Source organism: Leptopilina boulardi, unplaced genomic scaffold (genome assembly GCF_019393585.1).
Source record: "Leptopilina boulardi isolate dan_hultmark-lab unplaced genomic scaffold, ZJU_Lbou_2.1 LbouV2_325, whole genome shotgun sequence".
Classification (NCBI taxonomy): Eukaryota; Metazoa; Arthropoda; class Insecta; order Hymenoptera; family Figitidae; genus Leptopilina; species Leptopilina boulardi.
Window position 1 is genome coordinate 5,991,234 of NW_026137891.1, and position 20,507 is coordinate 6,011,740.

Genomic DNA, 20,507 nt, shown 5'->3' on the forward strand with positions numbered 1-20,507 from the left:
CATCGCATTTCATGCAATAAGACCTCCTATTATCGTCTGACGGAAGTTTATAATAATTATACGAACTTGTGCGTGAATATACAAAAAAAATATTCATCGAAAAAAAAGATGCAACAGATCTATAAGGATGAGGATATTATTAGAGCTGAAGAGATTTTATATGCATTTTGCGTTTATTCAACTCGCCATGCATTGATACAATTATGAATATATATAAATAAGTAACAATTAGAATATTCTATTTTAAAATATGTCTAGAAATCGAATTAGTGTACCCAGAGAAATGTTTTATTTAAACAAAATATCAAATTTTATTTGATTTAAATAATTTTATTTATGAGAAATACAATTTTTATTCGCGCCAAAAAATGGGATAGTAGAAACAAATATACGTTTATTTAACTCAAATATTTTAGTTAAATTAACGTAGATTTATCTCTACTAACCCATTTATTTGGCGTGCTTAAAATTTTGTCATAAATAAAATTGTTTAATTCAAATAAACAATATTTGTAACAAATAAATATTTATTACCAACATATTATAAATATTTATTTACAACAGATAAATATTTATTTGGCTCTAAGACAAATATTTCTTTTCTCTATGGATGTTGAAAGTAAGGATTGTCTTAAATTAAACTGAATCTTATGTAAAGCTAAAATATTTAAATAAATAATTTTACAGTGCGTGGACTTCAAGTCTTTTTGAGTCTTAATTTAAAAAGCACTATCTTAAAATAAAATAAGACTAATTTCTTTTCTTAAAAAAAATTTCCATTTATTTAATATTTATTATACTGTTACTAATTAAATAAAGAAATATTATTTAAGTATTTAAATAAGAAAAAAAAATCTTATTTTAAGTTACAATATTTTTAAGACACCCTGATACTGATTTTCTAAGCAGTTTTTGTCAATGCTTTTAATGTACCAAATTTCAGATAATTATAATCACTAAAAAAACAGAGAAAAAACAAAGTCTGACTCCATTTCGATCTTAAAACCAAAATGACTGAATATCGGCCAATTTTTTGGCTCAAAATAAATTGCAGTCCATTTTTGGGCTTTTTATTTTTTTAGGCATTCGAAATTTAGTCTCATCTAAACGGTTTTAATCCGAAGTGGGTTGAAATAAAGATTTATTTTTTGCAATGAAAATTTATATAAGCTGATTTAAAGAAAATTTTTAAAAATTAAGACCCAAAAGTGTCTTAATTTCAACTTTCTAAATTTAATTCTATAAATCTTATTTTCAGATCAGTTTAAATTAAGATTAGTCTTTCTTCCTTTTAAAAAGTATTTGAAAATAATTTTATTCTTTTTTGTGAAATTTTATGAAGAATACGACAGAGTATAACAAACTGAAAAAGGAAGTTGGAACATACTACTATATTAGTGTAATAATCGTGATTATATAAATCAACTACAAACATTTGAGATACGGAATTCCATAAAAATGTCTCTTATGCGCAAAAAAAAAGATTAAATAACTCTTTTTTTATATAAAAACAAATCCACATTTATAGTATCGTTTTGTTACAAAACACTTTAAATTACATATATGTTTTGATGTCTAAAAACCTATTGTTTATTATATACGATAAACACATGTTGCACACGAGCTAGAATTTTTGCTATTAATTTTTCTGCGAAGCAACAAAAAAAAAGAGAGAGTTGCAATGAACTGTTTTGTATTAATTTTCATTCTCCATTCTTATGTAGTATCAAAATCAATTTATTTATATAATTATGTATTACACTACATTCTAAAAAAATTTATTTGAGCCAAAGAAAAAATTATTTATGACAAATAAAATGTTTATTTAAGTCAAATAAAATTTGTCTGAGACAAATATATGGTTTCTCTGGGTATATAATTATTATTTAATTAATAAATTAAATTAATTAATAAATAATATCTGTTTATTTAATTTTATATTTTTTCAAACTGTAAGGAGAAAATAAATTTTTCCTTAAAAACTTCAGTTTATTTTTATCAATACTCTGACGTCAATCATAAAAGAAATAATAGACAACACCGATACACATAAATTTTAAATTCACATCCGATTTGCAAAATTAGTTTATTGTTCAAAAAAAAAAAAAGAAAAAAATCTCACGTTTCATCTCTCACGTACCGTTGGCGCCCCCTTCAACAAAAGAATATATTCTACGTGAAATTATTCCACAAAAGAATACAATTTTTTTTTCTATTATAATGGGAGCTATTTTCCAACGTGGAGAGTGCAGTAATGTTAACGGGGAATAATGAAGCGCGTTTTAATTACAACGTTCGAAAGATCGTTATACTCATGTTAAATTATATATATATACCTGAAGTCGAAGAATCAACATTGTGCTTCTAGATTTTCAGCATATATATGTATATGTATAGGGATATTTGCTATATTCAAAGTTGTCTCTGTCCTTTTGGTCAATGTTATGCGGAGAGAATCTCTTGCACTCAATGATCGCCACAAAATGCACCTTACATGCACTTTCCAATACACAACAGGAAATAAGTACATATATATATATATATATATATATATATATATATATATATATATATATACAGACAAGAAGCGCTTCTTTTATATCCTTCGGCAAGGAATTCACTTTTTCATTTTATTCCACGAATGGAGAATTTAAAAAATATTTTCTTTCACCAAAACGATTTTTATCCTTTTTCTTCTTCTTTAAAAGAAACAAGTTTTTTTTTTATTAAAATAGTCTAATAACCGTAACAATAATTGTTTTCCACACTTTTTTTTCTCTTTGTATATAAGCAATTTTCCTCTTTGATGCACTTTGTCTTTTAGAAAAATATTTTTTGTGTTATAATTTGAAAATAACGATTTTCTCTTTTCTTTCCCCCCTAAAGATTAAATTAGTCTAAACCACCGTTGTCTTAATAGTTTTAAAAAAATGTCATTGTCTGCAAAAATAATTAGTGGAATTTTCAAATACATTTGTATTCCAGTTTTTCTTTGACACTAATTTTTTTTTTTCAGCGTCGAAAATCACTTTTATATATGAATTCACATTTCATATCACTAATATCGATAATCACTTATTCATATTTTAATAGAAAAATTGTATCATAATTTCTAGTTCGTGGTAGAATTTATCCAATAAATTAGAAATTTCTGAAATAATTTAAATTAATAAAAATTGAACAGCGATAAAAAATTTGTTATTGATATAAGATTGACTCAAGGGGAGAATGCAAATGAGAATTTTACTGAAGAAAGTGATATAAAAAATTTGAAGATAAAAATATGAAAAAAATATGAAATTCTAGATATTTGTAATTATTCTTATCGGATTACACTGGGATTCAGCTGACTAACGATGGCATACTACAGGTTACCGAACGGAGCAGAAGAAGAAAGAGTTTTACTTGCAAGTGGGGAGAGGAAGTGGTATGGGGATAGTAGGATGAGGTTGGGGATGCTACAAGCCATAACCTGATAGAGCACTAGGCAAGTTCTTTTGTTTTAAAACTTGAAACAATTAAAAAAGGAAAAAAATAACAATACACAAGAATCCTTTAACACAATCGTGTCAAAAATGTCAATGTTTCCCAAGGAGGTTAAAAAAATCGATTTTTAACTAACGTTACATTTACTTCATTAAGGATCAATCAAAATTAATTGTCTAGAAAAAAATTTTATAAATTACATTATATTATTTAAATTATAAGGGGGGATATATATTTCAATAAGTAAATAATATTATAATATCGAGTATTTAATAATATATTTATATATAAATATAATAATTAAATTACAATTGTTTTCTAAATAAAAATATTAATAATTTGATTACCGTCAAATTAAATTATATTTTAATGTCCGTCAAATATTTTATAAAATTGTGTGTTTCAAACACAAGTTTGACAACTTTCGACTAAATTTCAAGGACGACAATAAATTTATCTCTCGATTATAGTATAAAAATGGTTAAAAATTAAGCTAGATATTAAAAATCTGTTTCCTAATATTCTTTGAACGTCCTTCTTATATCGATACATAATTCTATTCATCATGTGATCAACATCCTCAATTAAATATACCTATAGGTTTATATGTCAATTTAATATTGAGAAATACGATTCGTAATTATATTATTCTGTTTTTTTCAAGTTCATAATATTGCGCCATTAATAAAAATGTCAAAATAACAGTTTGCACTTTGATCAGAATAATTTTATTTATTTTAGCTTAAAAAAAATTATTTAATTCCTAATTGACTATTGTCAAATAAATATTTCCTTCAACCAGTTAATTATTATTTGAGTCAATTAAATTGGTGTATTTGTTTCACAAATAGAAATTATTGATTCAAATACTGTTTATTTAATTCAAAAAAAAATTATTTGGTTTAAGTAAATATTTATTTGGTTCTACTAAATATTTATTTGATAATAGTCAAGTAACCGATTATTTGAATCAAATAAATTTTTTTTCAGTTTATTTCGAAAAAAAGTTCTTACTTTATAGACATAAAAAAATATGTATTATCTACAAACTTTTCTCATTATTTTTAAAGGAATAAATCATTAATAGTAAGGATAAAATTATACCTAATAAAAAAGTACGCAGTTCTTTTCCAAAATTACCTTCTTTCTAATTTATTATTAAAAATCTAATAATATGAGACACGCATGTAATTCACGTATATATATATATATATACACGTCATTTCTACGCCATTGCAGTTATACCTTTCACCAGTATCGAGAAAAAAATAATATTGTCGCCACTCCTCTCTGCATTCCTCTATATGATTTTTTCCTCTCTTTTGCGTCGAGGAATCACTTAATTTTCTACAAATTTTATAAATAAGGTCGCGTCTAAGATTTCACCGTAAAAGCAAAACGAAACTTTATTTTAAAAGGAAAAAATAGTTTTAAAAAATACGAAAAGAAGTCAAATGAAAAATTCTTGTATTCATCCCCAAGTTCTCTATTACAAAAAAAAACCTGCAAAAATACTATTTTCAAGGTGATATTCCTGGGAAAAAATACTTTAATGTGAAAAAATCGAAAATTTTTCCAAAAATTCGAAATTCATTTGAATATTTCTCAAAATCTGTTGGTCCAATCAAAAAGTGAATCATATATTTTTTGTTAGCAACTCCCGCGTTAAAACTGTGGCGATATTTCCGAGGTCTTATCAAAAAAATCGGAAAATTTTCTAAAAATCCAAACTTTATTCGTGTTTAGCTGAATCGGTGCTATCGAAAAAGTAAAAAAATTTTGGAAACTGCACTGAAAAAAAAATTTATTTGATCTAAATAACCGGTTGACAATTATCAAATAAATATTTACTTACACCAAATAATTTTTTTTGGAACCAATAATTTCTGTTTTTGAAACAAATATTTAATTCACTCAAATAATAATTATCTTAATATGTACATGATACTGAAATTAGCAACGTTTTTTATTAACAAACAGAAGATAATTTTTTTTTCAACGGTAAATTTCTAAAATTTTTAGTTTAAAAATATATTTTTTATAAATTTTTAATTAATAAACACTGCGTAAAATATTTTTGAACTGAAAACGGAAATTTATAGAATTTTTCCATTAAAAAAATTATTGTTATAAAAATCGTTGAGTTGTGTAGTGTACTTAAGCATCGTCTTAATACAAATAAATATTTATTTGATAATATTCAAATACATAATCGATTAATTAAATTAAATAACTTTTTTCTTTGAACGTACTTAAATTAAAGATTTTCGCCATTTTTAAATATATAAAATCTTGCAAAAAATCCATATATTTCTGATTTAAAAAAAAATTAATTTACACACTGTCAAGAAATAATAACTAAATTACGTTTATGTTTAATAAATTTTCCTTTTAAACAGTAAAAATAAATTTCTAACATATATGACGCATCGAATAGTGGAAGGGCATATAATCTATTAACCCTCTTACGTATATAGGCAGTGTAAGTTTTTTTTCCATTAAAATGCAGCACGCGATATTCAAAATATGGTAATCCGTATAGTTCATTATAATACCTTCTTTTGGGGAACTTGACTATAATACACTACAATGAATTTTACGAGTGTGTAACGTACATAATACTCTAAACTTATAAAAATGAAACCATTTCAAATTTTCATCTCACAATGTTACAATTATTATAAAAAAAAATTTTTTTTCTTCAAAAATTGCGCAGAATTATCGAAAATATAAAATCTGCTATTAAAGTTTTTAACAATCTTTTATATAAGTAAATAAATAAAAATGTTTGAAATTAAATTTTAGATTTAATTAATTAATAAAATAATAATTAATTATATAATTAATAATAATAATTAAAAAATTAAAATTGAGAATATTGTACATCAACTAGAATTGAGACATTAATTAATAAATGGAAATCAGTCAATTAGTTTTTATTATATATATTTAGAATTCAATTAATTTAGGCAGTATATAATTTAAAAATTTCAAAGTCATGTTCATTTTTGTTTTTCTATCTCTAATGACTATTTTATAAGACCTCGTGTGTCACAGGAAACAAAGCCTATTAAACAATGACTGTCTCGCAAGAAAAAGAGAATATTGTCAAAGGAATATTTGGAAGAAGAAGGCCTACGTGCATCGCGTTTAGTTTTGTCTGGCTTCGAGGAAACAAAAGAAGAAGTATATATATATATATATATATATAACCGGTAAGAAGTCCCTTGAACCTGGTGCTAAACCAAGCATTAAAGACTCCCAGTCTAAGATAATGATAAGCATTTCCGCCTTTGTAACCGTTCAACATAAGGATGCTTGTTTTTTAATGTATTAATGATGGTTGTCTCTCTAGCACGTTCAATGGACAAAGAGTGTAAATGTTTTTTTTAAGAGATTAAAAAAATTGATATTTCACCTATTTTGTCCAAGTACCGCGAAATCAAATTATTATATTTTTATCAAATAAATTAATATATAAATATATTATATTTTATCAAAATATTATATTATCAAATCAAAAAAATTGTAGAAAATAAAAAGAGTTAAAACATTTACATACTACTTATGAAAGTAAACAAAACTTTTAGGTTAGGTTAGGTTAGGTTAGGAATGGTTAAGTTTTTAAAATTGAACTGCCAACTTCACAAGGGTTCAACTGTCAATTAAAAGAGTTCCTAACCTAAAAGTTTTGTTATTGTTAAGTTGTCAAGTTTTTCACGTGTATTATAATCATTCGATTTCGCATTTATTTGGATTTATTAATTATAATCAATAAAACTATAGGATCACTATTTTTAATTCTATAACAGAAAAAACAAACATTAATGTTTGATGCCATTTACTCTATTATTTACTTTACTGTCGTTTACAGTTAATTAACATTTTTTTTATTTTAACGGAACTATTATATGTAATTGTATGGGAAAATACAAACAAATTGTAAATAATAAAATTTTAAAGTAAAATTCTTTTGATGGATCATCAATAAATAACAAGGATAGGTGAATAATCGATTAATTGAAGCGAAACAAATAGGCAATATACGTTCAATGTCAGTTTTATGAAGTCTTTACTACTGTCTTTCATTGAAGCATGACCACCGGAAGTCACTAGTCTGTATAACACCTGCTCAGAATGACGTCACGTCCCGTTTACCGTTCAATAACCAGTAGGATTGTATTTCCTATAGTAGTCTTCTATTACACTTTGTACTTAATTAACTTCAATGTTTCCTTGCAATTTTCATTTTTTTTTATATAAGATTAACTTTCAAACAAATACAACTTGAATATTTCATTTAAAAATGTGCGAGAATATTTTTTCAAAATTGAGATGGCCTGATTTTAACTAGAAAAAAGAGAATAATTATCTTTTCTATAAAATGAAATCGTGCAAATGAACCTCCGAAGGCGTATGGACATTCACCACACAATTCGCAATTTATGTAATAAGTTACATAATCAACTATTGATTTACATAAATAGATACACACATTATTTATATAACTATGATCAAGGTGACAAAAGACAGTGAAATATTTCTAAAAAGACTTGTCATAATTAAATTGAAAATTAATTTTTCCAATACGTAGATGATAATTTTAATAATTGTTTGTAAAATACAAAAGTTTATGAAAACTGAGAATCGAACTAAAAAAAATTTATAACTTTCAAAGAAAAAAAAAATGTGGAGAGAAATGTTTATATAACACAGGAAAACAATTGGTAAATAATGACTCGTTTGAATCATTTACAATAAAAGAAGTATCATTAAAATGCAATATAGAGAAACAGGATTTGGAAAATTATGTACTATAAAAATTGAGAATCAGTTTTTTTAAAAAAACTACTTGACAATTAAATTTTTTTCTAAAATTGGGTCATGAATTTTTAGATAAAAACTACACAAATTCCACTGTTAAAAATAAATAATATCTTTGAATTATATAGAGAGAATAAAGCGTCTGATGAGAAAAAAAAGATAAAGAAGGGGAAACATGAAGACAGTTTGCTTGAGAATATATATTATAATGTATATGATATGGGGAACGACTCGTTTAATGTATAGCAAATATATATGAACATAATACAAATCGTATATAATGAAGGTCGCAAGTTTGTAAAATGATAGTCGCGAGAAAGAGGATCATTCATCAGCATTGGAATATATAATATATATAAGTAAAATTTCATCCTCTCCTCTCTGTTGAAACAGAAACTTGTCTTCAAAAAGAGTTCATCTCTGAAAGTGGTGTGAATATAATACACACAAGAATATATCCCCTTTGCTCAATAGAAAGTGTTGAGAACTGTTCTTTTGATAAAAGAAAACAATGCGAAACAACTCCCTGTTGTCGTAAAATTCAAGATTTATTTCAAACTATAAAACTAGGGCCACCTCAATTTAAGAAAAAAAATTATTCTTCCATTTCATAATTATTATATACAAAAATAATATTTTAACAAAAGTATTCACTCTATGAATAAAAAAAACAATATTATAATAATATTAATTGAATTTTACTTGAAAAAATTAATTAATAATTTTTTTTTATATAATTTTATCATATGAAACGTAAAGAAAAAACATGCGTGGATAACAAAATACATGTTCTCATATCAAAAAGTCAAAAATTGAACAAACATTACTCATTCTAAGTAAATACAGATGTGTTAATTATACACTTCTGATAAAATGAAAACTGAAACAGGTTGTATAAAAATTCAAATTACTATCTTTAAATTTTTAAATTATTCAGATGAATTTTTATATAAAATTTGATAAAAATTCAAATCAACAAGTTTTGAAAAATATCGCACGTATACACGAGAAACTAATGATACATTTATTAATGATTTCCAATTCTTAATAAGAGGTTTTCGAAAAAGAAATTTAAACTTTAGCTTTAGAAAGTTTTTAAATATTGCAGTTTTATGGGACATTTGGTTTGACATTTAATCATAGTTTAAAAAGGAAAGTCCTGTAAATTCCAATCACTTAATGTAAATAAAAATTCTAATCTAGATTTTGTAGTTAATTATAATAATTAACTAGCAAATATGTTTAATAAACAAAAAAAAAAAAATTAATGAATATTATTTTCAACGAAGACAACCTCCCAATGTGAAAAAATTTTAATGAATTGATGTCTTTGTAAAGATTGTCAAAATAGACATAGTTAAAAGAAGAAATAAAATAAATGAAACTAAAATATAGAAATGACATAGTCGATCAAACTATCAGATAAAATTATATTTTATAGACAAATCGATCAATCATAATCATAAATTTCCAACTTCAAAGGCTAATCACTCAATATGTGTAAAATCATTGTATGAAGAAAGAACTTTTTTATTTTGATTTCTCATTAAAAACTATAAACAAAAATGATTCAACCCTTTATTCGGAAATGATACGCGTTTTATCTATATAAATTTCGATACCATGAAATTTTTTTTTATGAAGCACGTACCAAGAATCAATTATTAAAATATTACAATAATTTTCCTTAAAGACGAATTAAAGTAATATTCTTTAAAGAATGTTTACTCAATAATTTATATATTCTTTCGAAATGTTTTTGCAAAGACAATTATATTCAACAATATAATTATTTTGCACTTTTGCATTTATAAAAGAATGGAACAAATTTTTAAATCATAAGAAAATGTACCTTCGATGATGATGATTATTATTATTATTATTATTATTATTATTATTATTATTATTATTATAAACATTAATTTGTTTGAAAAATAAAAACGGGGTTTAAAGAAAAATATTAAATTATGATTACCCTATACGTGAGTGGCAAGTCTCGATTATTGAGATTTATGTAAATTTATACATGGAATGAATAAGTTTACAATAGAGAATAACTGGTTAATTGTGAAATAATATATGAATGTATTTAGGACGAGGCAAAAAAAAATTTCAGGTATATAACTATAGAGAAATATTTAAAACTATCAACAATTTTTTTGAACAGTAAATATCGTTTTATTTTTTACCGATTTTAAAATTCCTAACACTGCCTTTTAAAATATTCAATTCTTATTTTTACATTTTTAAAAATTTTAATTTAATAAATTTAATTTTTAAATTTAAATTTAATTTAACAAACAAAAATTTTAATTTGAAAAATCAAAAAAGAAAAATGAAAATTTTTTTAGGAATTTAAAATATTTATATAACGATTTGAAAAGATGGAAGATATATAAGAAAATGAAACATCAAATTAAAAACAAAAGAAACGTTGATTATGTCAGAAAATTGTATATAGAAATTTATCCTTTGATAACAACAACTATTCTTTAGCAAATGACGTAGTTATAGCATAAGTATAAATTTTTCAATGGATTCCTTAATTATGACTATATTACCTAGATATAATAATTAGAACAACGTAAAAAAGATATAACTTTGGAAAATCTATTTTTGAAAAATTAAGCATCTATTAAAAAGTAATCAACTATACTGATAACAAAAATCACTTTTTAAAATTATGTTTAGTCATATTTTACCTAATAATTAAATAATTTGTTTTTCGAAAATTGATAATTATCAGCGGTTATGTAGATAATTTTTTAGAATTAAATTCTATTTTTTTACGATTATTTATAAAAGAATATTCCAGAATTTTACAGAAAAAATATATTCTCCTTCAAATATGAATATTTTCGTTTTGTTACTCTATTTTTATAATTTTCAAATTTCTAAAATAAAAGTACATAATTTAAATACTGTCTTTTAAATAAAAGTGTATATTTAATTCTATAAGACCTTTTAAACTTTTACCCTTTCAGATACCTGAGAATTACATTCTATTAGAAATAGATTGCGACATATTATCTTTGCTATCAAATATTGTGAATCAATATACGTCACAAAGAGGAATAGAGATTAAAAGTTACGTGTAATTAAAAAATAAAACTTACCCTAACGAAGCGCGGCTTATAATCCTCATCGTCGATATCTCCAGCAATTATAGGGACGTTCATGATAATGTCATTATCTCATTAATTCCTTTGATTAATTGCCTTTAATTTTCCCGATGAAAGTTGCAAAATACTTTATATGTTTTTTGAGCAAGCATCAGAGTTTAATATTATTATTCGCACACACACACACGAAAAACACTTGTCAACACTGTTAACTTCTATTCAGGTAAGACGCGCGTCGCAAACAAAACCGCATTTGAGAAGACTGTTCTCGACTGGAAAAACATCACGAGTTCAATTTTTTAATTTAACTCACGGCGCACTGTTTAAAAGTATAATTTATATACTGGAAAAAACTTCACTGCTGCGACACGTCGCGATTAGCTCGCACAACAAACAGGTGCTCAGGTGATGTTGCAGCGTACGTCATCCGTAACGAATTGAGCTTACATACCTCCTGACACATCAGGAATTATTAAAGGTCGTTCAAATTTTTGCCACTTTTTTTTTGCTCATATTAAATTTTTCATATTTCAAAGAATTACCACGAGATAAACTAATTCTCTGTTTTCACTGTTCACTTATATTAAAATGTTGATTCAAAAATTTAAATATTCGATGAGAAAATCGACCGATGATCGGTGTTGGTTACTTTTTGATCGCAACCGCGCCGACAGTTAACCGTTGTGCGCCGAGCTTAAACTTACACTGGCGTAGAATTTCTCTCCCCATTCATTTTGCTCCAAGGTGAAATTTTTTAAGTGCCTTGCTGATGATTACCTGCGGGATGATGAAAAAAAAAGAATTAGAGGACGACTGGACGAGTTCTCGTGTGAAATATTATATTTTAGCACATATCTCCATTCTTATCGAGAGATGAAAAAAATATTATATTTCACATCAATTTATGCAAAAATAATTTTTAATTTTCTAAAATATCTATTTATTTCCATTTATTTTAAAATATAATTTTATTATCAAAAAATTGAATGCTTTCACTCGTTATAATTTAATTATCGACATCTAATGTCAATATCTAATGACGCGAGAAAATCTTTTGTTTGTAAAATTTTCATATTTTAATTAACTTTAAAATTTTTATGAACTTTACAATAGTTTTGTTATACAGTAATAACAATATATAAGAAGAATAATAAAAAGGCAATAAAATCATAGATACCTTCGTTCTTTTATGCAAGTTTCAACGATGTTCCAAAAGAGCAGGTTTTAACAATACAAAGTACTTTTAATTGCATGGTTTACGATGCTCTTTGCAATAAACATCATTTTATTGACATTTCAAGATAGTGTCCTGTTGCTAAATACTACATGTATAAGGAAATGTGTAATTTTTATATTAAACAATCAATTCCGTTATTACTCTGTATTGTAAAAGTTTGATAGCTTTATTATAATCGAGAAAAAGATCCTCTTCTTTTTAAATTACTTTATAAACTTTGCCAATGTTCTTATAACGATCAAAAAACTAAAATTAATCTTTGGCGTACTTCTAATATTTATCACAAAAAACACACGATTTTATAACACATAAAAAGCACGATAACACTGTATACACTTTCTTTATTTTATTAACTTAATTTAAAAACTAAATTTAAAATATTTATAATAAATAAATAATTTAACCGTTAAAACCGCGCACAATATCACGATTGATTATAACCTATGTTCAAAAAATTTAAAGAGCAATGTCAGTAACCAATCAAATGCTTGGATAGTTTTATAACGCCATCCTGCGGTGGTTCGATGAAATAATTTAAATTTATCATTTTCAATTGACTTAATTTTTAAATTTAATATTTTTAATAGACAATTAATCAAAATATAGAGAATAAAATAAAAATTTTATGACAGTTAATTAATATTTTTAAAACTTTTTTCTACTTTTACGAATTTTTACTTCCATTGCATTTTATTAGTTTCCGTTCATACCGCTTCTGATACTGTTTGTTTCCTCTCAATTATTTTTATATTTCATGACCTTCGAGTTGTTTCTGCACGCGGTCGAATAGCTTTTGTTTCTTGTTTAATAAGTTTTTTAATAAAAAGTTTGCAAAAGTGTCTCGCGAAAGCGCTCCTCGGAATTATACAAATCCTGCTTTGCAGAAAATTTACAATAAACTTGATCGTCAAAGTAAAGGAATTAAATCAAACATGACTCAATTAACTGCAAACACCCACACCCAAGCTTATAAAGATAAAACTAAACCCACAGATATTCGTAGCAGTAATATTAATGCTGCAAAAGGTAATTTATAATTTAAAAAATTTATAATTTATTATTTACCTGTTTTTTTTTTTTTTTGTTTAATGACATTTTTTGGAGCACGATCATAATGTCTGTCATTCTTGGTTGGAGTTCTCCATTTATGGTCATGTCTTGGACCGGTTGTGGTTTACCCACATTTTATAAATGACTCCGTTTAGAAAAATTAAAAAAATTAAGAATTTAATTTAACTTACTAATTTATTTCCATTGAAAATTGAAGTAATTAAAATAAAAATGTGCTCTAAAATTTTATTTTTCTCAAAATGTTGATATATTTGTTATTAAATGAACAAAAAATAGAATTAATTTTTTTTTAAATTATATAAAATTTGATATGACTTCTGTTATTATTTTATATGATTTATTTAAATGAATTAGCTGTTTTCTGTACTAATTTTGAGGTTATGTTTCGAAAAATTGTAATTCTTTTTGAAATTAGTTTTAAATAAAACAAATTATGAATTTACAGCTGTTAGTGATGCTATTCGTACCAGTTTGGGTCCTCGCGGAATGGACAAAATGGTAATTTTTAATTATTTAAAAAATATATATTTTTTTAATTATTTTAAAAATATATACCAAAGGTTTTTATTTTATATATTAAATTTTTGTTCAGATTCAATCATCAAATGGCGAAGTTACTATAACAAATGACGGAGCAACTATTTTGAAAGAAATGAATGTTGTTCATCCTGCAGCAAAAATGGTATACATAATTAGTAATTAAAATTTCTAATTAATATTTCAATTTACATAAATTTTCTCTCTTTCAGCTGGTTGAATTGTCAAAAGCTCAAGATACTGAAGCTGGTGATGGAACAACTAGCGTTGTTATTGTAGCTGGTGCACTTTTAGAAGCTGCAGATCATTTACTGCGCAAAGGAATACATCCAACTTCGATCAGTGAGGCATTTCAAATTGCAGCCACAAAGGCTGTTGAAATTTTAATGGATTTACGTGTAGCTGTCAATTTATCTGACAAAGCATCTCTTGTCGAAACAGCAGCTACCTCTTTAAATTCTAAAGTATTTTTTCCCCTTATTTTTTATATTTAATATTATTAAATTATTATTTCATTAAATAATTCCAAATTTTTTTCTTTTCAGGTTGTTTCTCAACACTCAAGTATTCTCGCTCCTTTGGCAGTGGATGCTGTTCTTAAAGTTACCGAACCCGGAAAAGAGAGTTCGGTTGATTTGAAAGTGAGTTTCTTTACTTTAGTTTTTAAAAAAATATAACATAAATTAATTAAAAAATATTTTTAAAGGACATCAAAGTGATTAAGAAACTTGGTGGAACCATTGAAGACACAGAATTGATCGATGGTCTCGTGTTCACGCAAAAAAGTTCAAATGTCAATGGACCAAGACGCATTGAAAAAGCTAAAATTGGTCTAATTCAATTTTGTCTATCGCCTCCGAAAACTGACGTTAGTACTATAAACTTTGTAATAGAAAAAAATACTGATTAATTTTTATATAAACGGAATCTTTTTTCTCATAGATGGATCACAATGTCGTTGTTTCCGATTACTCAGCGATGGATCGTGTCTTAAAAGAAGAAAGAGCCTATATTCTTAATATTGTAAAACAAATCAAAAAGGCCGGCTGTAACGTTCTCTTAATTCAAAAATCAATTCTTCGTGATGCCTTAAGTGATCTTGCCATTCACTTTTTGGATAAGATTAAAGTTATGGTAATCAAGGATATCGAACGAGAGGATATTTCTTATGTTTGCAAAACTCTTGGTTGTCGACCAATTGCATCATTGGATCATTTTACTGCTGAAAATCTTTCCAGCGCTGAATTGTGCGAAGAAGTTGCAACTGGAAATTCAAAATTCGTCAAGGTAAAATATCGCAATAAGAAGAAAATATTTAATATTTAAAATTTATACATTTTTTCTTCTTTTTGACAGATCACTGGAATTCAGAATCCAGGTCGCACAATTACAATCGTGGTTCGTGGAAGTAACAAATTAGTTTTAGACGAAGCCGACAGATCATTGCATGATGCTCTGTGTGTAATTCGTTGTTTAGTTAAACAAAAGTCATTGATCGCCGGAGGTGGTGCACCAGAAATTGAATTAGCACTAAAACTCGCAGCTTATGCACAAACTCTTGGTGGTGTCGACGGTTATTGCGTTCGTGCTTATGCAAACGCTCTTGAGGTTTGTTTTTATCATTTATGAAAAAAAATCTCTTCTTTGGTACAAATAAAAAAAAATTGTTACAGGTCATTCCGTGTACATTGGCTGAGAACGCTGGTTTAAATCCAATTGCAACAGTCACAGAGCTGCGAAATCGTCACTCCCAAGGTGAAATTTTAACAGGAATAAATGTACGAAAAGGAGCCATTACAAACATGTTCGAAGAGAAAGTCTTTCAACCGCTTTTAGTGTCCACAAGTTTAATAACACTTGCTTCCGAAACCGTTCGCAGTATATTAAAAATTGACGATATCATTAATACCATGCAATAATAATTATTTTTTTTTATCACCATCAGCTTTGCGAATATATTTTTCATCTCGTTCACATTGACACGAGTTTTTGTTTCTTTAACTTTTTATAACACAATAAAATTATTTAAAAAATAAAAACAATCTTTTTCCTTACAAAATTTGGAATTTTTTTTTTCATTTTTTAACACCATATACATTATTAATAGAGCTGTGCAAAAGTTCGAATTTTGTATGGGCTCGAATCGAATATTCGATTCGAGCCCATGTTAATTCTTATGGAGCGGTTCGAATTTTAAAAACTTGCACAGCTCTAATTATTAAATAAATAACGGAAAAGGCTCTTTTTAAGAAAAAAGTTGAAATTTGTGTAAAATGTCTTTTTATTTTTATTAAAATATTCAGTTTCAATAAATCTTATGTTTAAAAGTATATATGTATTCAATAATACTTGATAATACAGTAACAAATTTAATTATACTTTTTTTTCTAAGTGTAGAAGAAGAAAATAATTTCTTCGAAGAAATAAGTGAAGAGAAACAATATGCTTTATGTAATTGTACAAACTTTTACAGAAAAAAACTTTCTATAAAACTATAGAACTACGTAGAATAAACCCATTTGATTAAAAATTTTCTATAATAAAGAAAGGAAGAGCTATTTTCCTTAAATAAAGCATTTGATGCCTATTTTTTTTACATAAATATTATAAAAAGTTTCAATACCTTTGAGCTGGTCGAAAGCGAATATATTCTAATTTTACATTGAATAACTAGTCAAATGTAATTTAAATTCATTATTATTGTCATGATTTAAAATTATTTAACAAATATTGGAAAACAACTACTTATTTTTTTTTTTTTTGTAAATTCTAACCATTATAAAGTAAATAACTGGAATCATAGTCATTTTTCTACCTATTATAACATATTAATCTTACAAATTTCTTTTAAGTACTTTACATTAATTAATTGAAAGTGTTCTTGTAATTCAGTCAATAATTCCTTCATAATGAAAGTTATGAAATAGGAAATAATTCCAATTTGTGCGTTTTAAAATTTTTTTAAAAAATGTAATGAATTTTAATTTCATTAAAAAAATAATGTATCTATAATTGAAAAAAGTTTCTAAAAATGGAATTGTTCGATTTGTACAGACTTAAAAACCTAATTTCTCACCAAGTAATCTAAAACTGATATTCTTGGAATAATTTGATTAGTTTTTCATCAGTTTTTGTTTTTAGTTACCTTAGGAATTTTTTATGTTCTGAGCGTTCAACATATTTAAAATACGTTATTTCACCACTTGGGATGAATTTGATGGAAGCTCCATTGATGGTATGTATTATAAATATCACAGGGCATTAATGATAATTGATGAGTTTGTGGATGAAGTGCAACACATTTTTTGTATACTCTATGTAAAAGAGTTTTTGTTTTCTGCAAAAAAAATTTTATAGAATTAGTTTTGATCTTTTCTGAGTCTAGTTTATGAATTTATAATTTAAATATAATACCTCATCATATTGCCAAGGACCATCGACAGTTCCTTGTCGACAAAATACTAATTTTACACCCTGTTCATCTGCTTCTACACAACGTTCACCAACTCCCAATTGACCCTTTGCATTCAGTCTCATAAGCTAAGGAAAAAATTATATTTAGTACTTTCAAATAATAAATTTTTGAAAATTAAGTAATTTACTTGATTGTTTCCAAATCCATGACAATAGGATGTTGCCATTAAACTTGGGGGTGAATGTGCCATAGTGTCCAAACATGCCGAAGTTGCCACGTTCACTAACTAAAAATCGTTTACAAAATTAATAACTTCAAAATGTTATTATTAATAGCGATCAAAAAAAAAAAAAAATTTACCTCGCCCCAATGTATATTTGGTGGCAATTCAGGAAATTTATCAAGAACATCGTAAGCAATATTATCCATATACCATTGGAAACTTTTGCATTGTTTTCGTTTTTTGAAAAGAAGCTGTTCAGATATATCACCATGATCCAATAATCTCGCTAAAGGTTCTCTTGTGTAAAAAAATTCCTTATGTTTATCGTCAAACCATGTTTCAATAACTCTTTTATAATTCTGCAAAAGAATAAATTAAAATCAAATTTCTTTCAGTGAAATTCAAATCAATTATACTTACAATTGTAATGAGAGGTCCTTTCTTTTTTTGCGCAAGTTTGCCAAAATTGTAGGGCATAAAACCTCGATAAACATGACCAACGTGAGAGCAAGGAACCCACAAAATGCTACCACCACATTGCCAGATTTTAAAAGATAATTCAAAATTCTCTCCTCCCCAAACGAGTAATCCCTCATCGTAACCACCCAATGATATAAAGTATTTACGATTTATTGCAAAAAGACCACCTGCATGTGTTGGTGATCTGGTTAAAAGAAAATAAAATTAAAAATTCGTTATGATTTTTTATTATCACAAAATTTACCTGTATGGCATACTATTGTGAGCTCGAGTTTTCCCCTCTCTATTTGGCAATTCATTTTCTTTATACAACATTCCCCATTCAAAAATTCCTCTATATAGACGTCCTTCATGATAAACTTGACGATATTCAAAAGTCTTGTGATCAACTCCATCGATTACAGGAACAGTCATAACATTACTGCGATGAAACAAATGTTATTTTCCTTTTTTTAAATTATCAATTATTAAAAAACTAAATTTCAAACCTGTTTAGAGCTATTGGTGCTAATAAAGGAGGTAACCAATTGACATTAACTTCACAATGTGCATCTAAAAAGACAATAACTTCTCCTGTTGCTTCGCGAGCTCCACGTGATCTGGTTCGAATTAAACCTTGTCTCTCATGATTTCTTATCAATTTTACTTTTCCATCCCATTTTTCAATGTAAGACTCCAATTCTCCTCGCAAATTTTCTGTAAATTGTATAAACAAATAAATATTTATTATAATTTATACAAATAAAAAATGAAAAATTAAATAGCCGAACCTTTATCAGAAAAATCGTCAACGAGTAGAACTTCTTCTAAAAATTGAGGTGGGGTCCTGTTAATTACGCTATGAACTGTTCTCATTAAAACTGAAAAACCTTCATTATGAAAAACAATAATCACACTTGTACGTGGCAAATTATTAGGATAGTTCCAATGCTTGCATCTATGAAAAAATTTCAATTAATCAATTTTTTTCTTATTATTTAAAATAAATTAATTAGTTAGAAAAAAGGTATCACATACTCATCAGGTCTTGAATCTGGAATTGATCTATCTAAAGAAATTTCATCAGAGCACACCATATTCATTCCATATTCTGCTTCCGATTGTTGAACATCATTTTGTTGATCCTCCCTTAAAATATGCGCTTTTCCATTTTCCCCTGGTCCACTTCTTGGTTCCACATTTTTAAGCTCAAAATTACCTAATCCATCAACTAAAACAGGTTCCTGAAAAAAATGTAAAACTTTCATTAGGTATCCAAATTAACAGAAGTCTTTGGATTTTGTTACTTGGAACTATATTTCAAAATTAAATAAAAAAATTGAAAAATAGACATTACCTGTACAGAGTCTTTGATTAAATATCCTTTAATGGAGTTAACATGATCTTTCGAAGCGAAAGATAAAAATGCATAAATTAGTACAGTGGCAAAGCAAAGCCAAGCACATAATTGAAATAAGCGGTTTCTTCTTATCTGCACAATTCGCATGTTTGAATAATTTTACGTACTGTAAAAATAAAATTTGAATAATTATGTTTTTTCCTGATATCGCAGTGAACAAACAAATATATCTCTACACAAATAATTATTATTTACTTTAAAACTTGTCCAAACATTTAAATTGTTCATACACTGATTATTATGTTATTATTATTTTTAAATATTTGGAATATATTAAAAAAAAGAAGAATTTCGGTCAAATGTGTTTGTAAATGTCACCGTGGTCATTAACATCTTAACCTATTTGTTATGACTTGTTGCTATTTAATTTATAAATGAAATATTTCACTCACCTTGCATATGGAATTAAACGGAATGACTTGAATTTATATAAATACTGTTTAATTATTGCCCTTTTTATTTTATTTCTGGTATAAATGCGACAAATATACAATACTAAAAAACACCCGTTATTTATTGACAATCATGCCATCATGGCATATGCCTGTCTGACGTCTGTCCAAGTGTCCACTTTCCAAGCGTTGGCATTCACTTCATTCGGATATTCTCGAACTGTAATTGAATAATATATTGTGATTAAATTTAAAAGAATATTTATTTTTCTAATTTATAAATTCTATTATTATAATAATTTACTGAACTATTTAGTATTT

General features: G+C 25.9%; 3 protein-coding genes across 5 annotated transcripts in view; 2 read left to right on the forward strand and 1 right to left on the reverse strand.

Moving 5' to 3' along the window:
- LOC127284636 (uncharacterized) overlaps positions 1–20,507 on the forward strand; it is a 188,819-nt gene that overhangs the window by 12,394 nt on the left and 155,918 nt on the right. The window lies entirely within an intron of this gene.
- Positions 13,411–16,336, forward strand: LOC127284640 (T-complex protein 1 subunit delta). The gene is made up of 9 exons (XM_051310186.1): positions 13,411–13,695; positions 14,186–14,238; positions 14,333–14,422; positions 14,490–14,741; positions 14,823–14,918; positions 14,984–15,145; positions 15,220–15,564; positions 15,634–15,885; positions 15,951–16,336. Exons 1-9 carry the CDS (start codon positions 13,602–13,604, stop codon positions 16,194–16,196), a joined length of 1,590 nt encoding a protein of 529 aa, XP_051166143.1. The 5' UTR covers positions 13,411–13,601; the 3' UTR covers positions 16,197–16,336.
- On the reverse strand, positions 16,593–20,361 carry LOC127284638 (N-acetylgalactosaminyltransferase 7). Its single transcript, XM_051310184.1, has 11 exons — positions 20,187–20,361; positions 19,732–19,900; positions 19,413–19,618; positions 19,166–19,332; positions 18,884–19,091; positions 18,640–18,816; positions 18,336–18,579; positions 18,053–18,274; positions 17,880–17,978; positions 17,692–17,817; positions 16,593–17,614 (listed from the first exon to the last, which is right to left on the reverse strand). The coding sequence occupies exons 2-11, from the start codon at positions 19,879–19,881 to the stop codon at positions 17,474–17,476; spliced, it is 1,740 nt and encodes a 579-aa protein (XP_051166141.1). The 5' UTR covers positions 19,882–19,900; positions 20,187–20,361; the 3' UTR covers positions 16,593–17,473.

Excerpts from the sequence above, each read along its gene's own strand:
- LOC127284638 (XM_051310184.1), bottom strand. The coding sequence starts at position 19,881 with ATGCGAATTGTGCAGATAAGAAGAAACCGCTTATTTCAATTATGTGCT. Across the intron at positions 19,092-19,165 it reads TGACGATTTTTCTGATAAAG|AAAATTTGCGAGGAGAATTG; the intron begins GTTCGGCTATTT and ends TACAATTTACAG. Across the intron at positions 17,818-17,879 it reads ATGGATTTGGAAACAATCAA|CTTATGAGACTGAATGCAAA; the intron begins GTAAATTACTTA and ends TTTTTTCCTTAG.
- LOC127284640 (XM_051310186.1), top strand. The coding sequence starts at position 13,602 with ATGACTCAATTAACTGCAAACACCCACACCCAAGCTTATAAAGATAAA. Across the intron at positions 15,146-15,219 it reads TATCGCCTCCGAAAACTGAC|ATGGATCACAATGTCGTTGT; the intron begins GTTAGTACTATA and ends TTTTTCTCATAG. Across the intron at positions 15,565-15,633 it reads GAAATTCAAAATTCGTCAAG|ATCACTGGAATTCAGAATCC; the intron begins GTAAAATATCGC and ends TCTTTTTGACAG.